The sequence below is a fragment of the Lissotriton vulgaris genome, chromosome 1_1 (genome assembly GCF_964263255.1).
Source record: "Lissotriton vulgaris chromosome 1_1, aLisVul1.2, whole genome shotgun sequence".
Taxonomy (NCBI): Eukaryota; Metazoa; Chordata; class Amphibia; order Caudata; family Salamandridae; genus Lissotriton; species Lissotriton vulgaris.
This window is the reverse complement of record NC_141685.1, coordinates 1,098,783,917-1,098,804,167: the sequence shown is the minus strand read 5'-3', so window position 1 is coordinate 1,098,804,167 and position 20,251 is coordinate 1,098,783,917. Positions and strand designations below refer to the sequence as shown.

The 20,251-nt window shown below is 42.5% G+C and overlaps 1 protein-coding gene across 1 annotated transcript in view; it reads left to right on the top strand.

The window, feature by feature from the left end:
- LOC147748671 (uncharacterized) overlaps positions 1–20,251 on the top strand; it is a 121,551-nt gene that overhangs the window by 32,298 nt on the left and 69,002 nt on the right. The window contains exons 2-3 of the mRNA XM_086963539.1: positions 12,789–12,915; positions 14,048–14,155. Of these exons, the coding sequence (XP_086819665.1) occupies positions 12,789–12,915; positions 14,048–14,155 (235 nt within the window). The remainder of the gene's footprint in view (positions 1–12,788; positions 12,916–14,047; positions 14,156–20,251) is intronic.

The following is a 20,251-nucleotide window of genomic DNA, read 5'->3' as shown; positions in this document are numbered from 1 at the left end:
AAACATTGGCCTAGGCAAGACAAGGAACTTCTCTGGAGGAAGAGAGGAGAAAGGCAGGACTGGCCTGGGAAGAATGATAAACTCTAAGCTGGAGTAATCTGCGAAGGACTGGGAAAACTCTGTGGAAGAAAAGTGAGAAGCAGGGCTGTGTTGGGTAGACCTGCACACTCTAAGGAAGAGAAGACCGTAGCAGGACTGGGCTTCGCAGTGTTGCTTAATGAGTACTGTTATGAAATAAAGAGCCCAGCACGGTAATACTATCTAGAGGCAGCTCAGCTTGCTTAATAAAGCACGGCACAGCCCACGTCACACAGATCGAGCAAATAAACTAGATCACTACGCCCAGTTTCACCTGATCAAAAACAACCCCTGCCCACACCTTCCAATTCACCCAGCACCCCAGCCTTCTCTCTGCACTGATGCTCTCAGCCATCCAGCCCTATTTGATTTTTTTTTTTTTAAATATATTTTTATTGCAGGAATTAGCCAAAGTTACATGTTAGATCAGCAACATATCTGCAGTGGGAACAAAAAACATCCGATCCCCCGTGAGGAAACATCTTGAATACACAGCCATTCAGCCCACAACCCGAGGGTCGGGCGACGTCTGCTTGCAAAATCGCAGGTGGGGATCCGGTATAAAGTCGAAGCTGATCCGGATAATCCAGCGACCTTCGTCTGCTCCAGCCCTATTTGATACCTTCAGTGTGCAACTGACCTCCAAGGTGTCCAGAGTCTGTAGGCAGCAGGAAGCTACCCCATCTCATGAGAAGTGCAACTCGGCATTGAAGGTGACTTGCCATGTGTCCCAGTGGTTTCTCAAACCACTCAAACCAGTACTTGATGAACGAACAGCAACAGTAGAGCTGTACCTTCACTGTGGCAAGATTTGTCTTGGGCGCCAGTCCAAGTCATATCACAGCCTCTAGTAGGACTCTGCTGCTGAGCATTCCAATCGTGCTAAAAGAGAGACCGAGGGGCCAGGTTGCCATATGATAATACTGCCAGCTGTTACCGTGACAACCACCTCTCCTAGACCCTGGATGCAGCGCATGCTGGCAGCAGCTAAATGCTGCTAGTTTCATTTAGCAATATTGTAATATATACTGCCACTTCATCTATATGCTTTCATCTTCACACACAAAATGGCAAGGATTTTCGCCGATCCAGTACAGGAAAGCTAAGACAGGTAGGTGAGCTTTCAATTTGTTTCAAGCCATTTCACCCTTTCAACTTCATATATTTAGAAAGAATTTGATTTACACTTTTAACGTAGCTTATAAAATGACACATGGATTTGATGTTCAGTAAATGGAAGTAAGTTTGAAGCTGTGCTCACAGGTTTAAATGTAAGTTTTTTATCAGCCATGATGACATTACACCAAGTAGATTACTCTGGATATAGCGGCTGTTAAGTGTTGCTTCTAGTGTCTGTGTAACAGGCCACCAGTGGCGCTGGCTTGACACTTCACAGTGAATGTGCTGCAAACTCCAAAGGATCGTGAAATAGAACAATGTGTCAATGTAATAATGTGAGGACAATCACTCATTTGCATTTGTTTAACTCTATACACATCATACTTCGCAGCACTGTCCTTCACACACGCGAACACACACACACATACTTGCACAGCACACACATGCTCGCTGCCGGGGGACTACCCATACCCACCTACACTCCCCTTAAGCAGGGGTTGGAACTCAGATTGTCCCCCCTCCTAGATTTCCATGTGGATACGAAATAAGCTCCTGGTTTCGAAATCTGTGTTTTTCCCCCCAGTGCTTAGCACCTGAATTATTTAGCCCACTTAAAAACTGGTCTAGGCCCCCTCCCTCCGGATCCCCAAATGGCTACTACAATTGGCTGCCATACTAACTGCCAGCCATCCTTGTTTCTGAGCATGTTGCTTGGTTTTATGAGGTGCACATCATAGACAGCCAGCCTTGTGTTCACCAAAGACCTTTCCGAGCTCTTCCCAGGATGGGGTGGGGCCATGGAGGCTTGTTCCCACCCCACGCTGTGAGGGGTTAGGAAATGGGAGGGTGGGATGCGGTGATACACAGTGCACCCTTGCTGATTGACAAGCAGCCTCAGAAACCCAGGGCTTCTGCTTAAAGCGCCCCGGCTGTTTCCAATCAGAGAGGCTGCAGTGCGTCATCGGGGCAGTGTCTTACAATGTTTTAAGCCACCGGTGGTCAGGGCTGAAGCCAGGTAAGCTCTGTAAATCCTGCGACGACTGGCACATGCACTCTAGCACATGTGCCTATTAAAAGTGTCCAGCTTAGCCTGACCCTCAAGCAGAGCGAGGGTCACAAGCGTAATTAATGAATTAAACATTCGTAAATACCAGATAGCAACTGAGACGGAAATTGAAACGGGCGGAGCCCTGCCGCCTTAATCAAGAAACGACCCCTGGTAGCTCATGTACACCACACTTCTCACAATCTTTAGACACCTGTGGGTGTCCTAAGTATATATAATGTATTTATTTAAAATAATTATGTTATTTCTGTGTTTTAGTCGAGTGCTAAAATGAATTACTCGCAAAGGTAATAAAAAAAGTAGAAACCAGGTGACTCGATTAGCAGAGCCAGGGGCTAATTATCGGGCCGCGATAGTAGTTTGGAGAGTACGAGAATACATCAGAACTCCTATGTAAAGAATGAGACGAGTGGGAGAGCATGATGGCGATTGGTGAGAAAGGAGTGTAACCAGATGCCTGATGTATGCAACAATTGGGTCTCAAAACCTCTGACAGTTCCAGGGCAATGAAACTGTCACTATAGACCACGGTGGCAGCTCATCCTAATGGAACTCTGTTCCCCCTGAGAAGGACAAAAGCACACCCAGAAAGTATTTTAATCAATGGGTGCTTAGCAGCAAAGCATGGACTGCTTTTAACATTACATTGCTTGTGCCTTTAACTCCTAGCTCCAGTTCATGTGGCATCCTCATGTACCACTAACTCAGGCTCAACATATGCTCTTGCTTCGCCTACTGATTTGAACTAATGTATGTATCATTTAGTAAGACTGGGCGATCAAGACCTACACTAAATATAAAGGAGCAAAACAAAGGAAAAGCAACACACACTTGACTAATAAGTAGCCCTAATGTTGTCTCCTAGGTACAGTCCAGGGAACCCGTTCTGATTTATATGTGGAAATGCAATTGTTGTTTCGGGGAGTGCTAGAATTCAGTTTCCCTTGTTTGTAGCACATTTTCTAGCAAACAAATGTCATACAGAAGAACTTGCTTTTTAGTCTTTCTTTGCATTTCTTCATAAAGTAGGAATGGTGAAGAGTGCAAAACGTTTCTATGGAAAATAAGAGAGCTACAAGGCATCAGTTTGTGTCAAGAACGCCGACCTCTCTCCGTTTCCTTCTTTCCCCTGGGGTTGGGATGGGACAGCATACACTGTATTCTCTCACACAGGCGATGGTGGATCCAGGCGCCCAGTATTTAAAGTAGAAGAGGATTCTTTTATTCGTGCATGTACTGTTTATCTACACAACATACACCCTCCCCTAATGCATAGCAATGAAATGTCAACCACCAATATATTTCACCCAAACCTTCCAGATAAACAGTATCCAATTCCCATTGACTTAAAAGATGCTTGATATGACTCTTCTTGGGCGAGAACACTTGATAATTAGCCATAAGCACAATTTCACCACTCTATACACTTGTGCACAATCATACAAAGGATAATAGTCATAACCCTCAACCGATGCTTGGAACCTAATATGGCCAGTCCTCCGCAATATCAAAAATAAATTGTATTGCAAGATGGGAGACTGCCATTGTGCGTTAATACTTTAATGCTGCTCCTAATAGCAACTTTAAAGTATAACAGATGTGATAACGATTACAAAATAACTTCTACATTAAGAACGTTCACTGTCCTTAACTTCTCTTTTGAGCACTGCTCATCTACAGCTAAGTATCTTTGATATGCAAATGAGAATTGGATGAGCTGGTATTAGGAGAATGACTAATTGTTTTGAAAATGAAATGTAAAGAACCTTAAGATAACAAGGGTGTGCCCAATAAGTGAATACATTGTCTTTTAAACCAAAACTGTAGTGCAGAGTAAACATACAGGCACTAAAACAGTTGCATGAGCAAGTGCATGGGGTGTGGAAGTTAGGGGAGCTTGGTTGGTAAGCAGGCGCCAGCAGATAATGTTTGTGTCTAATAAATACGTGCCAAATACATCTTCATGTGCACAATGTGAAGCATTGAAGACTGGTTGCAGAGTCAGCTCCTAGTTTACAGGTTGAGAACATCATTGACTGTGAACGAAGGGTTTGCCAGTCCCCCATGCAAGCTGAGGGGACATCAAACAGGAGAATCAAGAGTACTCGCCCTGGAGCACCAGCTTCCGCTTGATCCACACCAGTGGACCCTGTAAGGAGGAGATCACTTGCAGAGAGCTAGATCCATTGGTCATCCTGCTGCGAGGATCCTGGCAAGCAGAGTGTGAGATTCTGATTCGTCTGAAACAGTGCACTGATTAGGTTGGCTACCTGTGTGTGTTCTGGCGTCCCCAGCATGCCAAGTGAGGGCAGCAGAGAAGATTGGAATGCGGCACCGATTGGGCTGTCCACCCTGATGAGTTGTTAGCGCCCCCCTTCCTTCCCCATATGCCGGGGGCTGCAGTGAAGCTTAAGGGCTGTCGCCCTGGTGCAGCACTGTGGTGAAGATAGGACTGTCGCCCTATGCACGGAAAGTGCACCCCCTCCCTTCCCAATACATGCCAGTAAGGGCTGCAGAGGACCTTTTCATGTGACCAGTGTGCAACTGTGAACTCAATGCTGCTAGTTTGTCTTTGGGACTTGAGTAGCAATCGAGTTCTGCCATCGGAGACTTGATGATGATACTTAACACGCAACAGAGGACTACCTGGAGGTCGATTCATTGTTTTGGCTGCAACAAGACTACTGCTCACTGCCGGCACCAACTGTAGTCCACCTCATTGGAAGACCACTGAGTGTTCCCCGTCCGTCCGTAACGTCTTCAGCGGCATCAGTTAAGACTGAACACCGTGCTGCTGAGACCGTAAAAGAAAATCCACTCTGACTGAAGCTCCAAAGGGGTGCACTTGGAATTGAATTACCATAGGGGGACTTTTACGACTCTTATTCCCAACTGAGGCATAACTACAGTCCCTAGGTAGAAGAACAGGAATCTGGGGTCAGCATGGACAGTGCTAGAATACCATATGAAGAGTGTGTTAATATTTAGTGTGTGTGTGTTTATAAATACTGCTTTAGAAACAAGTGATTATTTGGCTGGGCATTCATTTGTTGACGTTGCTGAACATTCATCGAGTTGTCAGCCTGTGTACTCCTTGCATCGACATCCTCCCGAGAAGATTTGACTACTCAACTTGTGCTTCCACTGAGAGTTAAGTGCTTAAGGGATACTTTGCCCAATACCTGCTTTCCCCAGGACCCTCTTGGGGGTTGAGACAGCATCCATGAAGGAGGCAGTTACAACTGTTTTAGTGAAGAAGGATATGGCAGTTGGGTGGATGTTTAGAGGCGGAGTTTTGGTCGATCTCTGAAGGCATAGAAGACTGAGGAGAAAAAGAAAAGAAATGCAAAGGAAAAACTAAACATTTAAGAAGAGATAGAGAAGCTGGGTCTCAAGAGAGAGCACGTTGACTGCTCTACTTACCAAAAATTAGAACAGTGTCCAAAGCTGAACGCAGAGAAAAGTTGCCAAGAAAGGCACAAAGTAATTCCGGTTTTACCAGATGAAGAGGAGGTATTTGGTTTGCAAGAATACCAAAAGGGTGAAAGTACTGCCTATGATCAATATATTTATGATAATCATGAGGAGATGAAAGTGGTGATTCGAAAGATGTTAAATCCATTAGAGTGGTGATGAAGATCTCACACTGAAAAGTTATGTTTATTCCCTGATCAGTACACTATGCACATAGCACAGATCAATGGCCTATGGAACATGTTGGAAGGTATGTTAAAGAATGGCTAAAAAAATCCCTTGTGTGGGGGGAAGATATATTTTGTTTAACACCAAGTTTGGGTCCTGACATTATCAGTGTTTTTGTTTATACTCCGAAGAGAGCTAAGGAAAGGACTAGAGAGATTCTTGAAATAAATGTGAGGATAAGTTAGTGGATCTCCTGGGTCCTTTACAGGCATTCTGGATGTAGCAATGGAGGTGCATCCTAGAAATGTGTTCACAGTTGTATCTTTACTGAGAAGTTGAAGTCAAGGGTCATTTTTTGTTTGAGCAATGCAACATTGATATCAGAAAGACATATGGTAATATTGATTCCCATCAGCCCAAAGTTAAAGCTATGGCAAACAAAGATGTTAGCATAGATTCGAAGGACCTTCTGTTTGGAGAAGAAATGGTCAAATCAATACATGTCTACTTTTACAGCCTTGAAAAAGGCACAGTTTGCTATGAGGACCATCTTTTGAGGGGGTAGTGTGTTTGAAAGGGCTGGGAAAAGAGGATATTTTCCCTGCCAAGGTTATCAAAGCAACAATCTCATGGAAGAGGTTTATTTAGAGGGTATCAAGCCAGAACACATTTTTTTGCCAGCAAAGGGTAAGAAGGTCAAGTTGAAGAGCAGTCAGAGGAAGAGCACAAGGTCAACATAATATCCAAGGTAAGCATGGAGATAAACATTTTTCCTTCTTAAATGAAGGAGGCAGTTTAAAAGAGTTTTATCAAGCTTGGAACAGTATAATGTGACAGCCGTCAGTGTTAGAAACTGTTTTAGAATTAATAATAGAGTGGGTAGAATTGTCACCGCCAAGAGAGAATTGTCAAAAGGAACAAAATAGCCTTGTAGATCAGGAGGGGTGTCAAATGTTGGGGAAAGGCACAGTTATCGAAGAAACACAGGTACTTGTGAGTGCTATATTTTTAGTAGAAAAGAAAGACACGATTGTAGGCAAGTAATAAACGCAAGGGAGTTACCCAATATATAGTGTACAGACATTCCAAGATATTTGGATGCATCTGTTATGAGATAGTTTGCAGGAGGAATATTGATTGAATTTGAATCTGAACAATACTTATTTTCCAGTTCCAGTAGTAGAGGAGAGTCACGGTTATGACCAGGATATATAGTCACATCCACTTTACCTGTTCCTGAGCATACCATTTGGTCTTTCATCGTCCCTAATGGTGGTTCATAAAAATGTTAAGACCAGCAATACCTTATTTGAAAAGTAGAAGTACGTTTAATCATGATGATAGAACTTTGGGAGAATTTATGTTTTATTGTAAATTGGGAGATAATCAATTTTGGAGCCCAAAAATATTGTAGAGGTTTCAAGTGGACACAGTAAAGGTGGTTTTGAAATTACTGGTGCAAAAGGTGTGGAGAATAAAGTCCGAGATTTGAGGTGTGCCGAAGAAGGATCAGGTAGAGGTGAGGAACTTGCCTCGACTCATAAGCATACTATCATTACAGATTGATACAGATTGCCTCTGCCCATTATACTACAGAGCTTTAAAGAGTTTGAAAGGGATATGCGGGGACTTCTCAATGAATTACTTTTATAAAGCACATTGCTACCCAGAAAGGACATCCTGATGTTGAAGGAAAATGTCAAAAAACAAAGAAGAGAGTGAAGAGATATATCAGTATGGACTCAATCTCTTCGGTAAAGTTATGAAAAAACCAAAAGAGTCCTCTCAGAATTTACAACATAAAGTGCTAACCTTCCAAAAAGTGACTAAACCCAAGTGAACCGTTTGGTTAGTTGCATGAGAAAGCAATAACGTTTTTAAAATAACCCTCACACACCAAAAGGTCCCTTGGTGGCATGCTTCACCATTAGGATCTTCCCGCCCGCTGTGGGACGAGGCGTGCTACGACTGCCGAATACTTGGGAGCACTTTGGAGTGAAGTAAACTATGTGTATTGGTGTGAGAGTGGAAGAGTCAGGAATAAGTGATTTTAAAAAATACATGGCTTGATGGAAAAACTAAACTTTAATGCTCCTTATAGCTGGTAGGGATAAAAAAAAAAACAGGGGGAAAAGGAGGGAAAAAAGCTTTAATGAGCAGCTCCCTCGCTAGTCGACATGTTTCGAAGCCTACCCCTAATCTGCTTCTTCAGGACCAAATACAACGATCCCTGTTACCTATCTGACGAATGCCTAGTGCTGTTAGCCTATTAGGTGTTTCGGATTAATATACTTCTGTGCAAGACATTCGTTCGATACCTACTTGGTAATATTCTTAAATGAGCAAATATACAATTTCATTAATTTTGACAATCTGGAAGGATAGAAGCTAAAAGAATTAGTAGTCTAGGTTCTCTTCGATATTATCATTATATATCGTCACCCTAATTGTGTGAGGATAAAATTGTGATATTTTTTCTCTGTGATATACTTTTCACTCCATGCACGATATTGGATAAATCATGTGATTCGTGCTACCCTCTGTTTAAAAAAATGACATACAAGACATAACGATAATATAACATTTAAGCAAACACACTCTCTCATATTTTCATCAGTTGTGTAGAGACCTTACCCTTTTCAAATACCCATCAGCCTAAAAATTGTAAGGCAGTGAAGGTGAATTTTCACTCCTCAATATTGATGAAAGAAAATGGTAGAGAAACGTATTTTATAGGTTTCCTAATTGGGCTCCATGAGCATCAACACAGGAGGGCAGGAGCACTTGTAGTCAAACACTGTTGGTTTAAATGAAAAAGATTTGATTTAGAAACTAGGTACAAAGTAATGATTATCTGTCCTAGTGTTGAGGTCAGTAGAACCCAAAAGTGTAGTGGCCCAAACTATCGGCTGTGCCGTACTTACTTCGGCAAAGCAGCTCGCTCACCCATAGAACAATGCCTGCCCGTTGCTCCGTCACCTAAACCTCCCCAAGATGGCCGCCTTAAATTGAACCCATTTCCTGGTTGGAATATATTTCGGGAAGAGTGTTCACGGCTGCTGTCGGAACACTAGTGTGCCTTCCTATTACATTTCATAAAATCAATGTAGCTGCGTTTTTCTACATAAAATAAAAACTATTTATTATTATTATTGGGATTATCCTGTAATGATTTGTGTTCAAAAACGTTTTGTCGCTCATAAGGAAATCAGGTTTTTAACCAATGCGTCTTCCTCCCTATCTTCCCCTGCTCATTCTTTTTAGTAGAACAGTTATTATCACTAACAGGGAAAGGACAGGGTGTTGCCGATTGAGGCAAAACCCTAACCTTGTGCATTACTTACTTGCCCTTTATTTTTGGCCAGCGTACTGTGTATGGAATACATTGTCCCTGAATACTAGTAGATGGTATTGTTGCAACATCTGAGCTCCCAAATATTTGAAATATTTAAAAAGGTGAAATATTTAAAAAGTGGGAATGTATGTCAAGGGTGATAGAGTATCATGGTAAAACCCTGGGGTATATTTATCAGTTTGTGAGTGCACCTTTTAATAATAAATGGTGCTTCATTCATCTAAACCAAGACATAATTGCACATTATCAATGTTAAAGCAGGCTGGTGCTATGAGATGCCTTAGCCGAACTTGCGCTTAAAGGCGCCATCTGCTTACTGTATCTGACTTTAGAGGTGGACCTAGGATACATTACTTGGTACAGTTATTACGTGAATCCTCTCATTTGTCCCCAAGGTTGCTGTTCCTTCTCAAACAGAGGTCCTTCTGTATCCAATTGTTCGATTACTGTCCATTGCAGATCCAGTATGGTATGGTTGGTTTCAATGTAATGCGTGGACATCTTCGTTGTAGCTTTTCTGCATTTAATATTGCTCCTGTGTTCCCAGATGCATACTTTTACAGGGCGCTTGGTCATCCCAATGTAATGGAGACTGCATGGTCAAGTGATCATGTAGATCACGTTTTTGCCGTTGCATGTCTTGAACCTCCGTTGCTCCCAACTGGTGGTGTTGTTAAAGATAATGTTTTTGCTTGTTTTTGTTAGGTGGCACATGCTACACTGTCCACAGGGGTGATGTCCTTTAAGTGGGGTAGGAGCGTTGTAGATACTGTGTGTGCTATTTGTTTGCGTGGTCTTGTGTGAACCACTAAGTCCCGTACACTTTCCCTCTGCTATGTGAGTACATGGGTTTGGGGAAATTAGAGTGTCCACAATTCAGTGTCCCCCATTGTTTATTTATTATTTTAGTCACCTGATTGGAACAAGTATTGAAGGTCATTATGCAAATTGGTCTGTCTTTTTTTGCTTTTCGCGGTGTTGTCTCCATTAAGGCCTCTCTGTTATTATTCCTTGCGCGTTTGAAGGTACTGTCCGCCACTCTCGATCAATAATTTCTTTGGGCTAGCTTCCCCCCATAGTTCTTCTGCTTGGGTTTTAAAATCCTTGACATCAGAGCAATTTCTTCTCAATCTTAAAAATTGACCATAGGGGAGGTTGTCTCGTAAGAGACGGGGGTGAAAGCTGAAGAGGAGGAGGTTGTTTTTTGCTGTAGCCTTAAAGTGTGTGGTGGTTTTTAAACCGCCTTCACTGGGGAAGATGTTGAGGTCTAGGAAAACAAGTTCCTTGTTTGAGATGGTATTGGTAAATCTCAAAAATTGATTAAGGTTATTTAGTCAAACCATGAAATCATTTGCTGTCTCTTCATTCCCTTGCCAAATGACAAGCACGTCATCTGTATAACGTTTCCAAATTTTGATGTATCGTTTGTATGGATTATTCGGGTTGAGTAGTTTGTGTGACTCCAGGTGATAGACGTGCAAACAAGCTATGCTGGGAGCAAAGGTGCTCCCCATGCTAGTGCCCTGTTTTGTAGGTAAATGGTGTTACCGTATTGGAAAAAGTTTTCTGTGAGAGCCAATCTGCAACAGTAAATGACTATTGTGTGGGGTCTGGTATTCCAATTTGATCTAAAAAAGGATGTCTTCTATGATACGTAGGGTCTCATCGTGGGGAAGGTTGGCGTAGAGACTCTCTACATCAAGTCAAATTAGTAATTCACTGGTGGGGTCGAAGGACATGTCATTCCACTAGGGCGATCTCGACCTCCATGGCGCTCTTCGCGGTAGTGCCCATTACAGACATCTGCAGAGCGGCAACATGGAAGACACCGCATACGTTTACCAAGCATTGCTGCTTGGATCAGAACTCATGAAGGATGCAGCAGTGGGTCAAGCAGTGCTCCGTCATCTATTTCATTAGAGGTGAGCCTTTCTCTTCATCCCGCCATCCCCTTCTATACACGCACATTTCTATTATCTGTCTTGCATTTTGGTACCTTCTATGTTTCACATTGATATGTTATTATCTGGTGATTTTCATACTGTACCATCCGAAATGTGCTTATCATTGCTTACTACTCTGATTCAGGCATGTGAATCTATGAAAGATACCCTAATACTGGATAAGGAATGCGTTACTTACCTGTAACTGCAGTTATCCAGTATTGGTATCTTTCATAGATTCACATGCAACCCACCCACCTCCCCTGGAAGGGCTCACTTCAGTTCTCTCAGTAATACAACTACTTAGCACTGGGCTTACGAAAATCTGAGGGACTAGAGCTCCTTCCAGGAAGGTTGCAGAGGGTGGTGATGGCTGATTAGCTCTTCTCCGAAGTTTGGTCCTTTTTACAAAAGGACATGTATATGTTACTAATGAGAGGCCCTTGGCCTATTACTATGTACATATTTCTGAGACATTACTTTATTTATGTACCTGGGACTCCCATCCCGACGACAGGGAATGATTCAGGCATGTGAATCTATGAAAGATACCCTAATACTGGATACAACAATTTAGAGACCACTGACGGTGAAATTTACCTTCCCATGTGCAAAAAGACATAAGCACATAAGTTGGAATTTGGCAACCCTGTTATGTCTTATTTCATTCAGTTAAGATTAAACACTTTGAATGAGTCTCTATATATCCCTGTAATGAAGATCAACCAAAATGGTGTGTGTAGGTGGGAAAAAAACTGGGGAAAAGAGAAACTTTGTTTAAAAATTGCTATTATAATGATGCTTAAGTGGAGATTTAATGCATGTTGCCAGTTTGTTTAAATAGTCTCTTTTACCAGAATAACTGCTCTGCAGTCAGAGTGGAGGCGGAAGAAGCTTAAGAGGAGATGATGATATACAGGCACAAGGGAAAAAGCGAGTGAACTTAAAGAGGAGTTGCAGAGCTTTCAAAGAGGAAGAATGCTGGATGAGAGCGATGTTAATGACGGTCAACCTTCTGATTCTAGAAGTTATGTTGTAATATTTATCAAGTTTGGTGTACTTTGCAAATACTGTGAGGTGTGTCATTAAAGGATCATTGAATAATGCCAGCCTCTGTGTCTTTAATAAAATCATGATTCTCATATCATACTTTGGAGGGTGGTCGTTAGTATATATTCTTAAGATGTCAATTCACCAGTCAGTCAACCCCCACCGGCTGGATCTCCTCAGCCCATTACCTGCCTGTGCCTTCTTTATTTCTCCTTCAACTAGCGTATGTACAATGATCTCTCCAATCTTGTGCTTGTGATCCTCCTTGCATGAACTTGCACCAGTACAAAGCTATCTGTGAGAGATAATTCAGCAAGAAACGTGTGTGTGTTTTACACATTGCCTCTTGGCTAAGGTTGTATGTGGTAATGGTGGCTACAGAGGGTTCATATTCTGGTGGGAGTAGGTTGGTGTTCCAGTGTATAGTCCTGATGTTTTGTTTCTGCTTAACATACCAAAGAAGTTTGAAGGCGAGAATAACGGATGAAAGAGGACATCCTGTTTTACTTGTAAAAATGTGAATATGTTCTTTTAGGCACCAGTTACATTCCAGGATGTCGTTGCCTATTTCTCTGAAGAGGAGTGGAAGCTTTTACACGAGTGGCAGAAGGAGCTTTACAGGAACGTGATGAAGGACATTCAACAAGTCTTGATGTCTCTTGGTAAAGATGCGTCCTCTCTTTTTATCTATAGGTTGATTATTCATAAAATTGTCCAGGCAGTTTTGTTCTGCTTGGTTCTAAGCTTGTTTTAGACAAGTAATTTGCTCTATCATCAGTAATTTCAAATTCACATTCTGTGTATTCCGCACCTCCTGGTTCTTTCTTCCAGACATCTGTCAGGTAGGGTATGCATATATAAAAGTGTTCCAGAATAGAAACCCTTAACTGAAAATGACTTCATCAAGCCCATGGTTCTAGCAGTTCCATCAGTTACAGTAAACTGTGGTGTGTACATGTTGGACACTCACAGGATGGCGGAGTACCGGGGATTAGATTTAATTTTTAATTTGTAACGCTTCACGTTTGAGCAGTGATTAGCCTGTCACTTGGAGTCATCATTAGTTAAGACAGGGTGACTCTGACTGGCTATGTAGTAGGCTACATGATTACTGAAAAGGGGCTCACAGTTGTTTCCACATTGTGTGATAAGCTGGCCTTCAATGTGGTGCATTTATCTTCCTATTTGGTGCTTTAATCTGGCCTTGTCAGAGTGCCACCAACAAATCAGGAATTCAACAAAAGTACAAATCCCAAGCAGCAGGTTGGTAAATGGTTGCTTTCAAAAATATGTTATATGAAAACAGTGTTTATTTCACTGTCTTTCGTGTTACTTTGTATTTGCATTCTCAGAGTTTAGAACTAAATCTGGAGGTACTGCCTTAGTGCGTCAATAATGCGGGGCATGACCGTCAGATGTAGTGTTGAGAGGAGATTGTGTGGCCTGCTCCGCGTAGGAGGACTGACCTCATTGACATATAGCTTGGTGGGGCCATATTCCTGTTCTCACCTTTAGGCAGAGCTGTTGACTGAGGATCTGCTATTAGTGGGTGGGGCTAGATAGGTGTAGCCACAATGAGTTCTTAGGCAGATGAGTTGTGGCCGAGGAGCCAGGAGAGAAATAGAGAGGCCACAGGTTTAACCCTCTGCCCATTGCTAACTACAATGTCTGGTCAGTGCTCAAGTGTTTCTGATAATCATCCAATAAATTATTTTTGATGGAGGTTTTTCTGGGAAGGCTGGCTGTGCCGCAAGCTCTTACAGATTAATTTAGTTTGTTTGCCTGTGATTACAGGTCCCCTTATTGCTGCCTCTGTCTTTTCATTGAGGGCTGAAGATAGGAAAGACAGAAGTCCTGGGAGCCATGAGATTGCTGTGAGAAGACAAAGGGCTGTGTCACCAAGTAAGTGATGTCTACAGAAGTACCCCTGTGATGATAGGGTTTGGGGTTTGCTCTTGGTTTCCAGACAACCACACACTGATTGTCACTGCCAGCGGCAAGACACAATTTGGTCCATGGTGTTTGTTGTTTTATATGTAATGTGAATGTGCTTACCTGTCCATGGAGATTCACCCACAACAGCTCACCTGTGTGTTCCATTAACTTTTAGAATATTAATGATCAAGGACGATTTTAGATCATTGTATCACCAATCTATTAAATCCCCATAGTGTTCCAGTCCAGCTCTAACAAATGTTTTCGATATCACCCAGGCAGTTAATGAGCAAGTACAGCCAGGTGAAACACTACTATGTTCAGGTAACGCGTTAAATCAATACATATGAGGTTTGGTATTTCTTTGTCTGCGTCCTGTGCTTCATACTATCAGTTTCACTGAAACTGATTTCTTTCTCCATGTTATCATAACAGACTTTGAAGTGATGGAAAATCAAGGAAAGTACTTTTCTACATTTTTACCACAGCCAACTTCCTATTCCCTAAACAATTTAACATGACACAGGGTATATATTTAATTACCTACTGGCAATTGCCAGTAGGTAGCTATAGTTGGGATAATGTTTCCATAGGAAGTGTTTTTTGACCTGCCCATATCTTTGGTGTCTTTTGATGAATCTTCACAAAATTTTCCCAACGTGGCTTGGACGGCAGTAGGTATGGCTGCCTGATCCCGTCGCTCGGAAAACGGAGGAGCGATTTTCCGAAAAATTGGGAGTAAAAGTGCTCGGACACCTGATCCTGTAATCTAATTGTGCGTGGCATGAGGAGCAACTAAAAGATCGGATGACTGCAGTGTGTGAATGCTATAACTCATGAGTGAAGGCCACAACATTCTCCCGACGCGACGATCGCAGGATGGCGGCGCCCGGGTCTACCTTATTCCGAAGGTGAAGCCTAGAGGAACAAGACGGCGAGATAATTTCCTACACGCCTTGCAGCAATCCCTGCTCATGAAGGTGGGTGCGAGTGAGCGCACTATGCACTAAAACTGAATCTATAGCAAGCCCATGCAGCGGTGCAATCTCACCCTACCTGACCCTGAAATGGCACAGTTCGATCCGCTCTTCAACACCATGCACCACTGAGCCCTTCTGTATCAGCAGCACCACCTGAATGCAAGACGAGGGAGGGCCAGTGGCGCTTTGCTCACCAAGCTAAAAGTCGGGAGTCAAACCACAAATTAACAGCCGCTATACACTCGGTTCGCTGTGCCTGACCTCAAAATGGTGCTTATCTAACGACGCAGGAGACTCCTAAAACGCTGGAAAACGGAGTGTCCGGTGCTATTGGGCCCGCTGCAACTGCAAATACAATGAGCTGAGAACCGCCTGGTCATCTGACCGCCATACGATCGTGCAACGAGCCCTCTGTGGAAAGTTACCCTACAGCTACCCTACAATGCAATAAGTGCAGAGTGGAGCACACCGGGATCTCCTGAAATGGCGGTGGTGCACGACTTGCGTTGTAATCATTTGGGGCATTGCGAGCATTGCAGTCTATAACGCTAAGATTATTAAGAACTTTAAGATGTACATTCTTCGTTCTGACTCTGTGCAAACCTAGTGCTATTACGGAAGCCTTTGCTTGTTTCTTACAGCCTGTATCTTCCCCTAATCCAATACTGTCGATACTGCCACTATCAAGGTCCCAACCAACATTGACCCTAGGCACTGCTGACACTGCTGTCATTGGATGAACACTCTAGAAATGTACGCAAGGTACATTGATGACGTTTTTATTATTTGGAAAAACACAGAACAATCTTTAGTACAAGCACTGACAACCCTAAATTCAGCAAATGAAAGAATTCAATTCACATGGGAGACCAACCATGAGACTTATGCCCAGATGCATCAAACTACTTTTTTGCGATTCCTAATTTGCGAAATTTACCGAATCGCAAAATGGTATGCATCATTTTTCTCGCATTTATTTTGCGATTCGGTAAAAATCGCAATTTTTACCGAATCGCATAAAAAATGGCATTTTTCAAATTGCGAATTCGCAATTCCCATTCATTCCTATGGGCTGAACTGCCCATAGGAATGAATGGGAATTGCGAATTTGCAATTTGAAATCGCAATTCAACAAAGTATTTCAAGGGTGGAGAGGGGGGTCCAAATGACCCCCCCCCCTGCACCCATGAACTGCACTTTTACCTATAAGTTACATACACACATGTCCTAAGGACATGTGCATCTGTAACTTAACCGCATGCGCGCTAGCGCAATTCCGCTCCTGTGCTGAGTTTTTTAAAACCGCACTTTACGTGACGAGCTGGGCTCGTCATCAGCGTGCGAGGAGGCTACGCCATGACGAGCCCAGCTCGTCATGAGCGTGGAAGGGGTTAACAGTTTAAAAAATGCATTTTTGTGCATTTTTAAACAATTTTGCAAATTACCACGAGGTTCAACCTCGTGGTAATTTGCACTTGCAATTTGTGAATTCGCAAATTTATTAATAATGATGCATTGCATTTAAGGAATCGCAAAATTGCGATTCCTTAAATGCAATCGCATTTTAGAAAATCGCAAAATTAGCGATTTTCTACAAAAACAAATGATGCATCTCAAAAAGCATTTTTGGAATCGCAAACGGCCGATTTTAAGGAATCGCACCGTTTGCAACTCCAAAAATGCTTGATGCATCTGGGCACATAACCTTTCTGGATGTAAAAATCCCCATCACTGAGACCGGTTTCGAAACAGATCTGTTCCGCAAACCAACAGACAGAAATAACACCCTGCTACACTAGCTTTCACCAAGGATCCCTAAAACAGCACCTACCTACATCACAAATGTTACGGGTAAAAAGGATCATCTCGAACCCGCAACAAACAGAAACACGCTTGAATGAGATGGGAAGAAGATTTCAAGAAAGAGGCTACCCAAAGGAGCTCATAGAAAAGGCCATGGAAAGAGCTCAAAAGACTCCAAGAGAAGAGTTACTGACAAGAACAACCAAAAAGCAGGAGGACAGAATGGTCCTAGTATCAATATTTTCCACGCTAAGTGTAGCATATAGAAAAATCATTTTAAGACATTGGCCAATCCTAACTGCAGAACAGGATTTTGGAGACTCGTTCAAAAGTCCTCCCATCTTTGCATATACTCGTAGTGCAAACATAAAAGAGATTCTTAACAACACCTCAATCACCAAAAGCAAATATAAAGGAACCCAACCGTGCATGAATTGCGGCAATTGTAATTGCATCATCAAAGGTACATCTATAAACCATCCGATGAAAGGGAATGAAATCAAACTGAAAGTCAGCGCAACATGCGACACACAAAACGTCATTTACCTAATTAAATGCCCATGTGGCATCATTTACATTGGCAAAACAGAAAGGAAAATAAAAATCCGCATCAACGAACATAAGTCCAACATAAGGACACATAACCCCAAGTCCAATGTAGCAGTACATTTCACAGAATCCAGACACAACGTGTCACAACTGAAATTCCTGATACTCGAAGTGGTGGAAAGACACGAGGGCAAAGATAACCACAAAGAGCTCTTAAGAAGAGAGATGACATGGATTTATAAATTGCAGTCCATGAAACCCATGGGACTGAATGATCGCTTGGAATATTCGTGTTACCTATAAAAACACCCATCTAAGGTGTTTCATGCCGTGTACAGATTTTCCTGAAGTACGATTGGCCACTTACTCACCCAATGGTGTAATCGTCCAGATCCTATTGTTTTATTATTCTTGCTTTATTATTCTTGTATGTTTCACTTTTAAACACTTATACTCACTTTCGAACACTTGCACAATATATTCTTTATATTCCTTGCATGCCGACTATATTAGCTTTCACCCACGTAAGACGGTTGTCACCCATAGTCCGCCCTTTATATTTATCATACACCTTTGAGTGTTATACACCCACTTCCTGGTTCGCGGGAGTAGTTTAGTCCGTTTTTTATATTTAGCGCACACCGAGTGTCATTCACTCACTTCCTGGTTCGCGGGGAATAGGAACGCCGAAGAAGTTTACTCGTACGGCACGGAGCATTCTAACATTTTGTAAGTACTACGCGACAAATTAAATAGCGGAATCTATGCAGGTGCCTAATACGCACATTGTATAGTAATCTATTAGCTACTAATACACGCTCCCATTTACCTTTCACAGACGCCCAACAGTACCGAGTATACGTGAGTGTTCAAACTTAACCTCTTCGAACGCTATTAGACACCTTAATGCACAACTGTATGCACTAAACCTCTTACGCCCCACCATTCGGTTTAAACACACAGAGCACTGACAGAGGCACTTTATTTCATCCGCCCGATCACCTCGCTATTCAAGCCGATCACCCACACCACCAACCCCACCCGCATTCTACGATTATCACCTACCAGATCATGAACTTATACGTTGCTATATCTTATATTGTTGTTTTCAGAAACTTATGTTGTTGTTTTCAGAAGCTCCCAGATGAAGGGTATACTACCCGAAATGCATTGGAGCCATTTCAAGAATGTATAATGTATATATAAAGAGAAGGAACCTAAAATCATAAAGATAATGATGGAATACGATTAAAAATTATCAACAGCTTATCATTTGGAAGCTTGTTTTTTCAAGCACCTACGGTGTGCACAAGAAACAGGGATGTTCCCAAGTTAGATGGGAACACAGTGACTATCTGTATCATTAAACGCGCGCCGGACGGACGCGCTACCTGTATGTAGCACCCAACCTTTAAACAAATTTAAACAAACATCAAAAACATCCTCATAACAACCGCTGTGCGCCCTCCAACCAAACATTTTCAGTCATTGCCAGTAGAACACAGCTCTCTCCTCTAGTGCGTCCTGGTCTGTCTGCACACAGTGATAAATGAAGAGCTAAGTGTAATGTGTTACTAGTGGTTACTGGAATATTGGATACCAGTAACAGAACCACTACTGTGCCACATTTCAGCTCCACAACAGTTCGCAATATCAGCTTACTGCCCCTACCCCAACCAATCTCATTGCTCCATTGCTACACTGAGCTCCTGTCCACGTGACCTAGGTGCGCATACCAATCGCAAAGAATATAAGTCACACACCACTAAATCCACATATCCTGCAGAGGATCTACATCACGTTTTGCACTTTCCGTGCTAATAGTCGCTGTGAATAGAAGCCCGACAAGGCAGTGTCTGATATTCAACGTCTATCAAAAGAGAGTATCAAGCCTAACCACTTAACCACATCTCGCACTGAACCCTGTGCGAAAATGGCGGAAAAAGAAGGCAGATCTTCATACAAGAAAGTAAAACCGGAACCAACCACATCAGACTCGCCAATAAAGGTCAAACCAGACCTAAACAGCACAATGGACATGATACTAAAAAAATTAGCGGAAGTCCATGACCTGGCGAAATCTACAAAGCAAAACACTGACTCCATGCAATTAAAACTTACTCCGATTCGCGCAGATATGAACACTATGAGCACAAGAATTAGTGAAGCAGAACAAAGAATAAGCGTTGCTGAAGATATGATCTCTCAAGCCATCAAAGAAATCAAACCTCTCCACATCGTCAACAGTGAACTCAAAACGTGGAGTTGGAAGATCGAAACAGAAGAGGGAACATACGCATTTTCTGGAATACCGGAAGGATCAGAGACAGATGCGGGTTCCTACTTGGCTTCCCTTGACTCCTGGATCTCGATGGTAACGGGGTTAAAATTCCACCTTGGCTTAGAATCCCAACTTTCAGCTCTCCAAATAAAAAAGGATCTCGACCGATGATATGTAAACCGCTCCGCTACCAGCACGCAGAAGCCATTCTAAACTTCGCCAGGAAGAACCATCATGTAACCTGGGAAGACCAAAGGATAAATTTCACACAGGACTACACTAAAGAGACAGTTGACACGCGGAAAGGCTTCCTACAACTGAGAGACAAACTGAGGCCGAAAAACAATAAATTCTCATTTGCTAGCCCGTCCAAGTTTAAGATTATGGAAAATTACAGACCACACTTCTTTACAAAACCCTAGGACCCCGCTCGACACCTGGAGGAGTCTC